The following is a 16437-nucleotide window of genomic DNA, read 5'->3' on the forward strand; positions in this document are numbered from 1 at the left end:
GCTATTGCTATATCTCCGGACGCCGAGGGAAAGAGAGAGAGCGGGCAGCTTCGAGGCTGGTGTCGAGATGAGTGGGGCCGCAAGCAATGTTGGGATGAGTGGAATATTGGGACGGACACAGAAAGGTCGATTTCTTAGGAGGAATAGGAGGGGGGAAATGAGGAAGAAGATGAAGAGGTCGGAGCTGAATTCGAGGAAGATGGCGTCAAAAATGGAGATGGATTGTTGAAGAAGATTGGTGTCAAGTGCAAACAGCGAGCCGTGCGCCAGACCGAGTTCTGGAGGTGAAATGGAAGTGAATGAGGGCGAGTTAAGTGAAGAGGAAGGTGTGATGAAGAGCTCGGGAGCCCGAGCATGATAAAGAAGTATCGGGTCCAGTAGGAAGGATTTTTTTTTAGATAGTGGATCCTTGCCTTTTAGCGTATCCATTTTTGGTGGGAAATTAGTTGGGTGCAGTTGAATCAGTGAAGGCAACCTGTAGTAGACTTGTGATATTTGTTTGTGTTTCTTCTGACCAGAGGGAGTGGGCTCTCCGTGTCACGCAACTTGGGTCAATATATGTTATCTCGCTTTGCTCTTAGGAACATGGCACCATTGAAATCAGTGTTTTCGGTGGTAGCGTTAAGTGTGGAGGTGGAGCAATTGAAGTCGAAGATTTCCTGGTGTTTGTGACGACCGCCGTATTTGGTGCGACGCAGTTCCGGTGGTGAAACAGGAGTCGCTGTCAGTCCTTTTGAGTTTTGAGTCTTTACTCGACAAAGTCATCTTAGGATATCAGTTATCCTGTTAGGGCTTTTGTGTTAAATCCACTGCGCTGTTTCAGGTGCACCATTTATAGTCGTCACAGCAGTATGTAGGAGGACATTTTCAAGATGTGGGAAGTGTGCAGAAGTACACGGGACAGAGGATTGTGTAGTTTCGTTGGATAAAGTTGTGTGTCAACTGTAGGGGTGGGGAAGTGTCCGTCCGGTGCGAGAGAGACAGGTGGAGGTGGCCAGAGTCAGAGTAGTGCAGGTGCGGTATGCTGAGGCAGTGAAGAAAGTAGAATAGGGTGGTTCAAGGGTCCTGAGAGGATGCCTGTGATTAGTGGATCTGTGCCAGCACAGAGGGATAGGTCAACCAGTGATATATGCTTCAGTAAGGTTGGCTTTTTAGCTATGGTTGTCAACTGTACCGCATAAATTGAAGGTAAATCAGAGAAAATAGATGTTGTGGTGCAGAGAAGCATTTGGGTATACGATATTTGACTTCAGAAGTGTTACAGGGTGTGATGTCCTGTCCTCCCAGGCCGGTGTCATGGTCAAAGTAGTGGAATGGGGTAGTGTTTTTAAAAATTTTTTTAACGAGTGTAGCGTTAGTAGTAGGAACCATGAGCTATGTACTTTGGCAATCAGGGGACAAATAACAACAACGTATTAGCGACGTTTTCGTCTTTTGTATGATGATGATGATGATTATATTATTATTTAAGTTTTTTTATTCGGTTCATTACCAGTACAGTTGGTGGCGGCGTGCACTATTGAAGAATTGTTGCTACGTGATGATGTCGCTACATTGAGACTCTCAAATCGATTGACACGTAGCTACAATTAGTAAACAAGGAAGAAAATTAAAAGTAGAGACAAATAAAATACAAGAAATAAAGCTATCTAGGTATGTATTTTCTTCGTAATAACGTTTAATTATGTATTAGTTAGTATTTGAGTTTAAATTCAAGCTAGCTAGAATAACATTAAATTAACGACATAGCTGGACAATTCCATGGTAACGTTAACGGACTCAGATTTTTAACAAAAAAACTAACTAATAAAAACCATTGGTTTCAAAGTTTTTAACAAACCATACAACTTTATGCACGAAGACTACTTTTAACAATTTCCTCCGAACATTTGACAAAAACACATTTACAAGAAGAACTGTGCAGATACAACGTTTGGTTACATAATCAAACTGGCAGAGATTGGCAACATAATTACGGTAAATTTAGCATCTGCAGTTTTTTCCTGTAAATGTTTTTATCATTATTATTTATTCAGGGCTGCTAACTTCTGAAGAAAGCTTGTGTTGAGATTTGCTATATGAATTGAATTGCCCATGGCACAACCCCTAGATGGGGAGTCTGGGGGTTCTCCCCCAGGAAAATTGTATTTTTTTTAAAGCTAATTTCCTGCAATTATATTTATTTTGACATGACTTAGGCCTATGACCAGGGTGGCTAATAAAAACCACAGGTCAGGTGTATTCAGGATGCTTTGAACATTTGACAACTTTGTTACTTTGAGATTTTTGGGGGATGAAATTGAAAGTCTAATTTAAAAATAATAATTTTGAAGTGGTTTGACACTATTCAGACAGTAATATCATTTGATGGAGAGACTGGCAAATGGGAGAAACAGTGGGAAGCTTGGAAGCAGGGATTGATTCCTGTTGTGGAAAGTTGTATGAGGCACATGCTGTGGAGTTTAACCACTACTCAAAGGCTCTGCTCAGGAAATACTAATATTAATGCTTGATGGCAGTGGGTAACCAAATCATATATTTCAGTTTCCTTCTTCATATATTGTTTTCAAGGTAAGGACACAAACATTTTGTAATCTGGGTAAACCCTGCATGCAATTCAGGAGGGTTGGCCACCCTTGATCTATGTTTCCCAAGTGCTGAGTGTTTGAAAATGTTCTTGTTCTAACAATTAATTTCTCAATCACCCAACCTTCAAGGATAATCTAATGAATATTCAGGTAGTTTTTTAAAATTGTATTTTTTTATTAATTAATTAATTAATTAATAATTTTTACCCCCTTTTCTCCCCAATTTTGTGGTATCCTGTTGTTGTTAGTAATTACTATCGTGTCTCATCGCTACAACTCCCGTACGGGCTCGGGAGAGACGAAGGTTCGAAAGCCATGCGTCCTCCGAAACACAACCAAGCCGAACTGCTCCTTAACCCAGCGCGCCTCCAACCTGGAAGCCAGCTGCACCAATGTGTCGGAGGAAACACCGTGCACCTGGCAACCTTGGTTAGCGCGCACTGCTCCCGGCCCGCCACAGGAGTCGCTGGTGCGCGATGAAACAAGGATATCCCTACCGGCCAAACCCTCCCTAACCCAGACAACGCTAGGCCAATTGTGCGTCGCCCCACGGACCTCCCGGTCGCGGCCGGCTGCGACAGAGCCTGGGAGTGAACCCAGAGTCTCTGGTGGCACAGCTAGTGCTGCGATGCAGTGATATTCAGGTAGTTTATGCAAACTAGTTGAAGATCCTTGCCATCATCTTACTCTACATAGACAAAATATGATGTGTTTATGAGTTGTGAATCCCCCTACCATCTCTGCCTAGCATGTGCACAAATACTAAAATGTTCAAAAATTATATTTTAGGCCTGGAGCATTCAGTATTCTTATTACTTATTAAAAATGTCCATAAAGGTCTGCAAAAATACATAGCCTGATATAATTCATTTTCAAAGACAATTAGGCATATTAGATATCAAATATGTGATTACACTGGAAAAATAATGAAGAAGTGGAATGATAAAACCCGTACGTGGAATAACAGTAGTGTTTTGCTGACAAGCACACTAATTACCCTATATTTTAGCCCATTGTTAAGCAGAAGAATTGTACCACTGATCAGACTAAATAAAGTAAATAGATAATAAAAACTAATGAAAACAAGATTACATAAATCTGCCCTTAACACCTAACCAAATTATTTGTCTATTTATTGTCTCCCTTCTAGAATCAAATTGACACTTTTGGGTTCACAATCTGTTTGACTAAATTATTTTCATAGTTCAGATCCCTCTACCAAACTTCCCTGCTAAAACATACTGTAGGTCTGTCTTAAATCGATTTTAGTACATGCTGTCAATATGGACGGGAGTAACAGCAACCTAATTGTGTTGACAACATAAAACAGCGCTACTGTGCTGCTCTACATCCAGTTTTATAAAGTCACTCTCTCTCTCCATTCAGCGGCACTCTACTAATGTTGAGGAACGTTTCTTTAAAACGCGCACCCAATCCCCTTGATCCCTTACATAACTAGACCAATCATATGCTTCATTGTGCAACGGTTAACAGTGCTGTGGTAAACCAGGACAATGATAACACCGCTCACGATGTTAAATTGCAGGCGCAGATGCTACGATTTCAAAACGATTTGGAGCACAGTTGAAACGTATTCAATGGACTAATTAAGAAAATAAATGCAGTACTTTTCAATGCGTGAGATATGAGGTGTGGCGTGATGTGGGAGAGTTGGCTGCTCTGTTTACTGTTGCAAATTGTTCAAAGTAGTCATTGTGCATATGGTTTGGTAAACTTTTTGAAATCAATTGTGTTTGTTTGGCACAAAACAAATCTGAGTTTCAGTGTAATTCCCTTACTATGGAATTGCCCGGCTACAGCACGGATAGCTACAGTCAAGAATCATTGGTAACGTCAACTACATCATTCTATGTCATATCCACCATCAACACAATAACTTTGACTTGTTTTTAGATCTGTCAAGATCTCAGAATCCTGCCTCAATATGAACATATTTCACCACAGCATCAGATTTCATGCTCTCTTCAAGTTCTCCCAAATGTAAGCAGACCTAAATCAAGTTTCCAATGCAAATAATACTGCTCTGTTTGTAAGTTACTGACATGGTTAACTCAATGTTGTTTCCCCCAGTTCCCACTCTACCCAGTTACACCTGAAGAATGTCTACTCCAGCTTGGCAGTGTGCATGTTCGTGGCTGCAGCAGGCTCCTATGTCCATGTTGTCACACGGCTCTTTCAGGTAAACAGTAAGAACACCACCCCATGATAATAGACAAACATTGGCTAACAGAGAGTAACTAACAGATAGATGTTAGTCAATGGTGAAGCGATATCTAATAAAAAATACTACCTGCTTTATCATATTCCTTTAGGGTGGTTTGCTGTCACTTCTGTGTTCCCTGGGCATGATGGTTTGGTTGTCCATGACGCCACACAACTCGGAGACAGAGAAGAATAGACTGGCTATCCTTGCAGGGTTTGCTTTCTTCACAGGTAAACTCTGGGCTCTAGACAGCAATCTTTGACTATTCTTGACTGTAATATCTCAGTATCATTAGAACAAAAACTCAATATTGATTGAAGAACACTATGGCCAATATGCCTAGTCAGTCAAATTGACTTTTTCTTTCTCACCAGGTGTTGGTCTTGGACCGGCAATGGATTTTGTCATTACCATTAACCCAAGGTGCTATTGAATATTGTTGGAAATCATTTCTTAAGTCTGTTTGTTTTTCAATTGAAGAGTCAAGAGAACGTGTCTTTGCCTATCTGGTCTCTCTAGCGTCATTGTGACAGCCTTCCTCGGAACCTCCATCATCTTCATCTGCTTCACTCTCAGTGCTCTGTACGCCAAGCGTAGGAGCTACCTCTACCTGGGAGGTACAAAGATGTTCTACACTATTCTGTAGCCTAGTTAACTCACTTAACGTAAACCCTTTTGCTCTTCAGGAGCATACGTCATTCACCTATTTCACAGAATTGATGTAAATTTAGTCAAGATATATACAGTTAATTCTGGAAAGTATTCAGGCACCTTTTTCCACATTTTGTTACGTTAGTCTTATTCTAAAATTGATTGAATTTTTCTCCTCAGTAATCTACACACAATAATGACAAAAGAAAACAGGTTTTTAGAAATGTTGAAAAAAATAAAAATAAAATAAAAAACAACTTATTTACATAACTATTCAGACCCTTTGCTATGAGACTCAAAATTGAGCTCTGGTTCATCCTGTTTCCATTGATCATCCTTGATGTTTCTACAACTTGATTGGAGTCCACCTGTGGTAAATTAAATTTATTGGACATGATTTGGAAAGGCACACACACCTGTCTAAGGTCCAGTTGACAGTGCTTGTCAGAGCAAAAAAACAAGCCATGAGGTCGAAGGAATTGTCCGTAGAGCTCCGATACAGGATAATGTCAAAGCACAGATCTGGGGAATGGTACCAAAAAATGTCTGCTGCATTGAAGGTCCCCAAGAACACAGTGGCCTCCATCATTCTTAAATGGAAGAAGTTTGGAACCACCAAGACTCTTCCTAGAGCTGGCCGCCCAGCCAAACTGAGCAATTGGAGGAGAAGGGCCTTGGTCAGGGAGGTGACCAAGAACCTGATGGTCACTCTGACAGAGCTTCAGAGTTCCTCTGTGGAGATGGGAGAACCTTCCAGAAGGACAACAACCATCTCTGCAGCACTCCAGCAATCAGGACTTAATCGTAGAGTGGCCAGACGGAAGCCACTCCTCAGTGAAAGGTACATGACAGCCCACTTGGAGTTTGCCAAAAGGCACCTAAAGGACTCTCAGACCATGATAAACAAGATTCTCAGGTCTGACGAAACCAAGATTGAACTCTTTGGCCTGAATGCCACTTGTCACGTCTGAAGGAAACCTGGCATCATCCTTATGGTATAAGTATGGTGGTGACAGCATCATGCTGTGGGGATGTTTTTCAGCGGCACGGACTGGGAGACTAGTCAGGATTAAGGTAAAGATGAACGGAGCAAAGTGCAGAGAGGTCCTTGATGAAAACCTGCTCCAGAGCGCTCAGGACGTCAGACTGGGGCAATGGTTTACCTTCCAACAGGACAACGACCCTAAGCACACAGCCAAGATAAGGCAGGAATGGCTTCGGGACAAGTCTCTGAATGTGCTCGAGTGGCCCAGTCAGAACCCGGACTTGAACCTGATTGAAAATCTCTGGAGAGACCTGAAAATTGCTATGCTGCGAGGCTCCCCATCCAACGTGACCGAGCTCAAGGAGAAATGGGATAAACTCCCCAAATACAGGTGTTTTATGCTTGTCGTATCATACCAAAGAAGACTTGAGGCTGTAATTGGTGCCAAAGGTGCTTCAACAAAGTATTGAGTAAAGGGTCTTAATACTTATGTAAATGTGATATTTCAGTTTTTTAAATAAATTTGCTAAAATGTTTAAACCTGTTTTTGCTTTGTCATTATGGGGTATTTTGTGTAGTTTGATGAGGGGGGAAAATACAATTTCATCAATTTTAGAATAAGGCTGTAACGTAACAAAATGTGTAAACTTTCAAGGGGTCTGAATACTTTCAGAATGCACTGTACGTACACTGTATATACATGTTTTTTTTACCGATTTACTACTTTGATGTGATGTTCTTTGTTGTCTTCTCAGGGACTCTGATGTCTGGATTGTCCATCTTGTTCCTTGTGTCTGTGTTGAACATGTTCTTTGGATCAGCAATACTCTTCAAGGTAGCCTAAATATTTATAGATCTATCTCTCTCAGGACTTGGATGTGAAGTGATTCCACTCATACATTGGAAGTGTGTAGTATAATTGTGAGGTCTCAGCAAGATGTCCCAGGTGTAATATAGCTCTTCTCTTCACTAACAGGCTCACATGTACATGGGGCTGGTCATTATGTGTGGCTTTGTTCTGTTCGACACTCAGCTCATCATTGAGAAAGCCGAGAACGGAGACAAGGATTACGTCTGGTGTGTCTTTTTAACATTTCACCAAATAATCAGTCGTAAAGCTTTTTTACTTTGCTGATGTATTAGAATGGAAAAATAATATGTAAAGTAATTGCAATGAAGTAAATGTTTTTCTGTCTTTTGAAAGGCATTGCGTGGACCTGTTCCTCGACTTTGTGACCATTTTCAGAAAACTCATGATTCTTCTTGCCATGAATGAGGTCATTTTTTTAAATATTTTTTTTTTACAGACAAAATATGAATCTATCATATAATTTACTTTTCCCTCATGTAAGCACATTTCACAATATGCAAATTGTGATATTTTATATTTTCAGGACAAGAAGAAAGAAAAGAAGTAGATGGAAGAAATCCAATTGAAGTTTCAAATAAAAATGATCTGTGAGAAGGAACAGAACCAGCAACAAAGCCTCTGGTCTGCAATGCTGTTGGTGCTTTTACTATTTGTCGTTCTTTGTTAACTTATGGTATATTGTTTATTTGCTTTGTTTTGAGCTTGCAAAAGAAGGTTACGATAAAAGGCTGTATTTTAAGCTACTGCTGCAGTGATGATGCTTGTCCTGTAGGGAGAGTGGTTGTTCTATGAAGGCCTACGTTCGCAGAACTGTGAATTCTTTTTGCCAAGATTTTTCGGCAGACTGTTTTGAGCTTGGTTGTATTTTAAGTCATAATATTTTGGTTCGTTGTCAGTGCTATTCCCCGCAATCGTTTTTGTTTTGTTTAATTTATAGAAAGTTATGTGACGGACATCATGACCTGTGATAGTCTTGAGCACCACTCCTTGAGCTTTCTCTATTATTGTCTCCTGCTCCACTTATGTATGCTACCTTGAAGAATAACCTTATAAACAATCTCTTGGTACTGTTTTGGTATTTCAGATGACCTTTTCATGAAGATTTAGTGCACTTTATGGTCAGACTGGTGAGCTTTTGCGGCACAAAAAGGACTGGTCAAGGCTGTAGAATAGATGAAACAACTGCATACTGTCGCAAGATTTGTGCCAAATTGTATTTTCTTTCACGTTTTGATCATCAGTATACTGTGAAAAACACATTTTCTAAGTGTAATTATGATCATCTAATTGGATACATTTTATTTATATACATTTAAAAATGCTTAACTAAATGCCTGTTTTTCATTGCAGTACATGCACGCAAACATGCTGATACATGCACGCAAACATGCTGATACATGCACGCAAACATGCTGATACATGCACGCAAACATGCTGATACATGCACGCAAACATGCTGATACATGCACGCAAACATGCTGATACATGCACGCAAACATGCTGATACATGCACGCAAACATGCTGATACATGCACGCAAACATGCTGATACATGCACGCAAACATGCTGATACATGCACGCAAACATGCTGATACATGCACGCAAACATGCTGATACATGCACGCAAACATGCTGATACATGCACGCAAACATGCTGATACACATTTCAATTGCAAGGTATATGGTGCAATTTTCTTGTATTTATTTGTGCTTCAGTGAGAACACAAGAAATAATCATAAAAACATTTTTTTAAGTATGTTGACATCTTGGCTGTTCAAGATGGACATCCAGCGTGACACAAGAATCTATTTTAGCCAGGTGACTGCATTTACACAATATTACAAAAAAAATGGACAATTACCCAAATTATGTGGAGTTGATTTAACATGAAAATAAATAATACAAATACATATTAATTGGACAATAATGTAGCCACATCTCTTTTTCACAATATTATTGCTGGCATCTATTACCTTCAAAGAATGGTGAGCTAAACTAAAAACATATTCTGACAAGCTTTCTTGGCAGTTACAGAGACATAATCTGAACGACACCATCAACAAATAATTTTATACTTCAAAATTGTAATTTATTTATTCAATAGCGAAAAATCACAAACATTAACATTCATTTTTTTTTAAGAGCTCAAGATAACGGAATCAGTACATTGTCTGAACTGATAAAGAAAAGAGAAGGACATATTGGTAAGTACTTGCATGGTCAGGGTGTTCAGCGCTCTGCAGTCTATAATAAATATAGTAAGATCTTTTTGTGAGGGTCAGAGTAAGATTGAACAAGGCATATTAAATTTCAACAAAGACTGAGAATGTTTGATATTGTCATCTTTTCCGGATATTTCATAATCCTAAAATGATTTAAATGACTATTTTGGTTAGCGGAGTGTGTTCTTTCCAATTACCTCCCGTCATAAAACAGTGATATTCTGAATAGTCTATATCCTTTGGGTTGTAGTTATCCTGAGGAGAGGTTTTTCTTTCCAGTTAACCTTGCAACATAGCTGGTGAGAAAGCATACATGTAAGTCCTAAGGGGACCATCATATCACAGTCCTTATCCATATTCTTCTAAAGGTGGTCAGTGCCACTTGTACCCTTTTCACAATACTGAGCCAAACCAAGCTGGGTCGAACCAAGTTGTATCCGGCTGGCTTGGTTACGCATCCACCATAGAAGCTGAAACCATTCTGGAAAGGACAATGTGAAAAGGAAATAGTCGAGCCAGTCCAATGTGATTCGGGTTGACACGATAGTGTGAAAAGGGTATATCTTAGCACAGTCCATATCCCATGTTCTATTAAGGTGCGTCAGTCAGCACCGCAGTAAGATCTGCAAAGCACCTGTCTCTCTGCCTCCCCCTGTCATCCCTGGCTACCACAGGAAGAGAGGCTGTCGTAGAGCGAGTCACTGAGTGACTCAGGGGTCTCTAGGACCTGGGGTCGGCTGGGGGAGAGGGCTTCCTCAGGCCTCTCCCTCACCAGCTCTAGGCCCGTCTCCCGGCCCATCTCTGGGGCACTGGGCGTACTGCGGATCTTCCCACGTCGGCTCAACCCTGTCTGGGCCGGCACCGGCAGACTGCTGGGGTCCATGTTACGAGAGACAGAGGGACCACAGACCTTCTATAAAAAGGAGGCGGAAGAGGAGTGGAGAGAGGAGAGAGAGAGGAGGGGGGAGAGAAGGAGGGAGGGAAGAGAGAGACAGTCATTTGTAAAGAGTTCACAAATGTCACAAATCCACAATTCATTTTGAATAATCCTATTCTAAATGATTCATGAACACATCATTGTAAAGAATTCACATATTTCAAATGGAAAATAGTTAGTCTGACATTATTGTCATGTTTTCAACCCACCCCTCTGAATGGAGATCCATAGGGGGCAGTCTCCACCTCTTCCTCCATGGCCAGGTACACCTCAGTGGGCCCTGCAGCGGTCTTCAGGTTGGGGAAGGTCCAGGTCTTGGAGTGGGGGGACAGCATGTGAGCTCCATAGGCTTCTTTGTCTGCAAAGGTTACAAAATAAATTTGATTCTTAAATGAAACAGGGCATACATAAAGCACATTGTTATTGTATAAAACTCATTAACATTTTTCCTATACCAAATCATCAGATTGCTATACCCTTATGATGATATGTTTGTTTTTGAGTATTGAATATTTAATATAGTGTATTGTGATATATTTCATATTACATACTGTGATAATGTATTTGATATTATGAATTGTGATGTATATTTCTCACTACTGTACCTTCATGAATGACCCCTGCTGTCTGTCTGTTCATGCCTTTCCCCTCCAGTACAGACCCGTACAGTACAGGGGTGGTCATCTCTCGGTGAGGTTGATAGCACTGCTCCAGGGATGAGGGTTCTCTGTCCAGGGTCCTAGCCCTCCTTCCTACTCTCCCTGGGGAACCAGAGGAGCCATGCTCAGCTCCAGCCCCCCTCATCTTAGACAGGCTTCTTCCTGCTGCCCCACTACTGTAGTCAGGCAGAGGGAACGTTCCAATGCCACTGTCTAGTGTGTAAGTGGAGGCTCCAGAAGCTAGTTGGAGAGGGGAGAAGGTAGAGAGAGAGAGGAGAGGAATTGTACTTGTTACATTTTGATAAATGTCCATGTTGTCATTTTCGGTTAATAGCTCCCACAGTTGAAGTCGGTAGTTTACATACACCTTAGCCAAATACATTTAAACTAAATTTTCCACAATTCTTTACATTTAATTCTAGTAAAAATTCCCACCACTTTATTTTAAGAATGTGAAATGTCAGAATAATAGTAGAGAGAATGATTTATTTCAGCTTTTATTTCTTTCATCACATTCCCAGTGGGTCAGAAGTTTACATACACTCAATTAGTATTTGGTAGCATTGCCTTTAAATTGTATAACTTGGGTCAAACGTTTCGGGTAGCCTTCCACAAGCTTTCCACAATAAGTTGGGTGAATTTTGGCCCATTCCGCCTGACAAAGCTGATGTAACAGTTAGGTTTGTAGGCCTCCTTGCTCACACACACTTTTCAAATCTGCCCACACATTTTCTATGGGATTGAGGTCAGGGTTTTGTGATGGCCACTCCAATACCTTGACTTTGTTGTCCTTAAGCCATTTTGCCACAACTTTGGAAGTATGCTTGGGGTCATTGTCCATTTGGAAGACCCATTTGCGACCAAGCTTTAACTGATGTCTTGAGATGTTGCTTCAATATATCCACATAATTTTCCTACCTCATGATGCCATCTAGTTTGTGAAGTGCACCAGTCCCTCCTGCAGCAAAGCACACCCACAACATGATGCTGCCACCCCCGTGCGTCACGGTTGGGATGGTGTTCTTCGGCTTGCAAACCTCCCCCTTTTTCCTCCAAACATAACGATGGACATTATGAGCTATTTTTGTTTCATCAGACCAGAGGACATTTATACAAAAAGTAGGATCTTTGTCCCCATGTGCAGTTGCAAACAGTAGTCTGGTTTTTTTATGGCAGTTTTGGAGCAGTGGATTCTTCCTTGCTGAGCGGCCTTTCAGGTTATGTCGATATAGGACTCGTTTTACTGTGGATATAGATACTTTTGCACCTGTTTCCTCCAGCATCTTTACAAGGTCCTTTGCTGATGTTCTGGGATTGATTTGCACTTTTCGCACTAAAGTATGTTCATCTCTAGGAGACAGAAAGTGTCTCCTTCATGAGCGGTATGACGGCTACGTGGTCCCATGGTGTTAATACTTTCATACTATTGTTTGTACAGATGAACGTGGTACCTTCAGGAGCTTGGAAATTGCTCCCAACGATGAACCAGACTTGTGGAGGTCTACAATTTTTTTTCTAAGCTCTTGGCTGATTTCTTTTGATTTTTCCATGATGTCAAGCAAAGAGGCATTGAGTTTGAAGGTAGGCCTTGAAATACATCCACAGGTACACCTCCAATTTACAAAAATTATGTAAATTAGCCTATCAGAAGCTTCTAAATTTTCTGGAATTTTCCAAGCTGTTTAAAGGCACAGTCAACTTAGTGTACTTAAACTTCTGAACCACTGGAATTGTGATGCAGTGAATTATAAGTGAAATAATCTGTCAGTAAACAATTGTTGGAAAAATGACTTGTGTCACGCACAAAGTAAATGTCCTTACTGACTTGCCAAAACTATAGTTTGTTAACAAGAAATTTGTGGAGTGGTTGAAAAACAAGTTTTAATGACTCCAACCTAAGTGTATGTAAACTTCCGATTCAACTGTATGTACCAAAGGCAATTATGAAATGTAAAATATTCTCTGTTTTGATTATGTAAAGTGTAAGGACGAACTAAATACAAGCAAGACTGGATCCTTCCATCAACAAGGATTGTGAGCAGACCATTTTCCTACCTGCAAAGGGCGGGTAGTGAACTAGGTCCGCTAAATTCTCATCTGAGGGGACGTTGCTTATCAGATGTTCTGAACCCTGATTAAAGAAAAAACAGAAACAGAGTTAATTAAGTGAAATAACAGCCAAAAAACATACATAGTACACACAACAATAATCACATAATAACACAAGTCACACATAATAAAGTAAAAAATACAACCTTGAGCAGCAATGAATGGGGTTCACAGGATCAAGATCAGTTTTTTGAGCATTAGCGTGACCTATGCAAGAATGAGTTGTTAATAGTTTCCTTGTTGTTTGAGATATCAATACCAAATTCAGTGTGGTTCATCTTAGGGATGACCATGATAGAGTTGCCAAGTTTCAAGTTGATAGGCAACTGTGGAGTGGATTAACAGTGGTTTAAATGGACATGTAAAGTCAGATTTTTGATTCGTCAACTTTTGACCAATCCCTTAGCTTTTCTCAAACTAAGTTCAAGTGGAACTGACAGCATTTTAGCAACATTAAATCTGATTCAAATCTGTTCATATACACCCCCAGGAAGAATGACAACTTTAAAAAAGAATGTTTTGTAATTTTCACATTTTCATAAATTCATAGAATATTTGGGAACGAGGTAGAGTAAGGTATTTGTGAAAATTCTGTAGCAATATAGAGTGGGAAAGTGGCCGTGTCGCTTGGACAATTAATAGACACTGCAGCAAATAAAACCTAATAAAACCATTGTCGTCCAGGACAGGAGTCTACGCAGACCGGTGCGTTATAGCCAATCAGAGCTACAGTAAGCCTTCATGCAAATAAGCCATTTTCAACAGCGCAGCTTTAGATCATTAGAACACATTCTTCAAAAGCCAAAAAATACACCTGAATGGAGTTCTGAAAATATGTACAGTAAATACCAAGAGAGTCCTCTTACATTTGGGAATTTTACAGTCCTATTGATCAAACAACCATGAAAAGATAGGCTATCTCCCTCAGTTATGCACATCAACAACAACAATATCCACAACTAATGCTAGCCAGAGTGAGATGATCTTAAAATAAACAAGGGAATATTAGATAAACCCTCTCAAATGTTTTTCAGCTAGTTGACCATCAAAATTGCACTGATAAACGATGGAGAATAGTAGCCTACTCGTCCTTCTGCAGATTGCCTGCCAATGCATGCTTGTCCCAACCAATGATGTATATAAACCCTGGATTACGAATGCTATGTATTGGCCATTGAGAGGCTTTGAAACTACCTGTTGGACATATTGGCTCTCTCCAGTAGGCGCGGTCATCCATAGGAATGAATGGAATTCAACCGTATTTAAATTACACTGAACAAAAATTTAAACACAACATGTAAGGTGCTGGTTCCGTGTTTCATTAGCTGAAATAAAAGAGGAGAATGTATGTCTTTCAGCCACCCATGGCTGAACCCCTGCCCAGTCATGTGAAATCCATAGATTAGGGCCTAATGATTTTATTTAAATTGACTGATTTCCTTATATGAACTGTAACTCAGCAAAATCTTTGAAATTGTTGCATGTTGCGTTTCTATTTTTGTTCAGTATAAATGTTTCAAGGACAAAATTACACGTATTTAAGTATTTTTGTTGTTCTAGTGGGGACAGGAAAATTAGTCATCTCAATTAATTATTACTTTAAGGATTTTTTTAATATATATAAAAACATATGTTTGTATGTTTAGCTCACATAATAATTTAAAAGTATGCATTAAGGTGTCTGTAATAGAATACAGGTGGCAAAAACAAATGTAGACATTAATAAATGCATTTCTATATCTTCCAAAATACAACACCCCCTACTGGTCATCTAGTGTATGTTTCACGCATTAATCCAGTGTTGAATTGCTAAATTGTAATTATTTCGCCCCTATGGCCTATTTATTGCCGTACCTCCCTAATCTTCTACATTTGCACACACTGTATATTGACTTTTCTATTGTGTTATTGACTGTACGTTTGTTTATTCCATGTGTAACTCTGTTGTTTGTGTCGCATTGCTAGGCTTTATCTTAGCCAGGTCACAGTTGTAAATGAGAACTTGTTCTCAACTAGCCTACCTGGTTAAATAAAGGTAAAATAAAATGTCAAAAATAATAAAAAATACTAACCAATAATTTACATGAACCCTAGATTGCAAATGCTATTTATTGGCCATTGGGAGTCTTTGAAGCCACCGGTCGGCCATATTGGCACTCCCTAGTAGGATCAGTTCTCCACGGGAATGAATGGAATTACACAATTTAATTTAGTTGTTGTGGGGACAGTAACATTCATACTCTCTAAAAAAAAAATGCTTTCAGGAAAATGTTTTTAAATATTATTTATTTTTTATGTTTAGCTCACATAATATAATTTAAAAGTACGCATTACGGTGTCTAATAGACTGAATGTGTCAAAAACGGATGTCGACATTAATAAATGCATTTCTATAGCTTCCAAAATATTTTTTACATTTCAGGAGTGCCAAGATTTCAATACAGCACCCCCTGTCAGTCACCCAGGGTTTATACACATCATTGGTCCCAAACCACATTTTGACAACTGAATGGGAACTTGCCTGCCTGCCTAACCATTTGATCGATGCCAAATACATTTGATTGACAACTAAGGGTGCGTTTGTAAATTTCCTCCAGTGTGTCAGAGTGCGCTCTGGGTTGTTCGTAAACTCAGAGCGTTGTCAGATTGTCTGTTCGTAAGTTCAGAGAGTTTTGCTGGACACTGGACGCTCTGGCCAAGGAGTAGGGTTGATCCGAGCTTTCCTCACAACGGCAGTCAAGCACCCAAGCTAACTGGCTAAAGCTGGCTAGCTTGCTAGTTACTTCCAGAAACAAATTAGAGAACACTTCACTGACCATTTCACTCACCCTAGCAGAGTTGGTTAAGCTGTACATGTTATCTGGAGGATTACTGACTAACTGTGCTGCTGGCAACAATTAAATCACTTTTTTTGCTGATGTTTACTGACACCTATGGAAGCCAATTCCCACCACCATTTTTGAATGCCAATACTATCTAAAAATGCCAAAATACTAAGTCAAAATTTCGACATACTATCTCTAAATTTCGACATGCTAGGTCAGAATTTCAAGATACTAAGTCCAAATTTTGAGATACTAACTTGAATTTTGAAAATAGTAGAACATAGGATATGTTTCTTCATTTGTAGCATTATGTGGCTATTTCCATCTATCCACGTTGCAGAGATCAGTACAGCAGGGCCACCGGC

At 39.9% G+C, this 16437-nt stretch overlaps 2 protein-coding genes across 6 annotated transcripts in view; one reads left to right on the forward strand and one right to left on the reverse strand.

Annotated features, from left to right (window-relative positions):
* Positions 1-3: 3 nt before the first annotated feature.
* Positions 4-8391, forward strand: LOC109869305 (probable Bax inhibitor 1). Of its 4 annotated transcripts, none has more exons than XM_020459373.2 (10): positions 4-1653; positions 4503-4589; positions 4680-4788; positions 4922-5042; positions 5187-5235; positions 5332-5429; positions 7204-7283; positions 7425-7525; positions 7653-7725; positions 7843-8391. In XM_020459373.2, the coding sequence occupies exons 2-10, from the start codon at positions 4534-4536 to the stop codon at positions 7864-7866; spliced, it is 711 nt and encodes a 236-aa protein (XP_020314962.1). In that variant the 5' UTR covers positions 4-1653; positions 4503-4533; the 3' UTR covers positions 7867-8391. The 4 variants fall into 4 exon arrangements, 3 of the variants coding, with proteins under 3 accessions (XP_020314962.1, XP_031659744.1, XP_031659743.1); XM_031803884.1 differs by having other exon boundaries at positions 4-284; XM_031803883.1 differs by lacking the exon at positions 4-1653 and adding an exon at positions 2842-3232.
* Positions 8392-9006: 615 nt separating this feature from the next.
* The window catches only part of nckap5l (NCK-associated protein 5-like), a 48513-nt gene continuing 41082 nt past the window's right edge, over positions 9007-16437 (reverse strand). For both annotated transcript variants that reach the window (XM_020459374.2, XM_031803882.1), the window contains exons 10-13: positions 13194-13269; positions 11085-11378; positions 10689-10837; positions 9007-10455 (exon numbers count right to left, since the gene is read on the reverse strand). In XM_020459374.2, coding sequence (XP_020314963.2) covers positions 10198-10455; positions 10689-10837; positions 11085-11378; positions 13194-13269 — 777 coding nt within the window. In that variant the 3' untranslated portion in view covers positions 9007-10197. The remainder of the gene's footprint in view (positions 10456-10688; positions 10838-11084; positions 11379-13193; positions 13270-16437) is intronic.

Source organism: Oncorhynchus kisutch, linkage group LG24, assembly GCF_002021735.2.
Source record: "Oncorhynchus kisutch isolate 150728-3 linkage group LG24, Okis_V2, whole genome shotgun sequence".
Classification (NCBI taxonomy): Eukaryota; Metazoa; Chordata; class Actinopteri; order Salmoniformes; family Salmonidae; genus Oncorhynchus; species Oncorhynchus kisutch.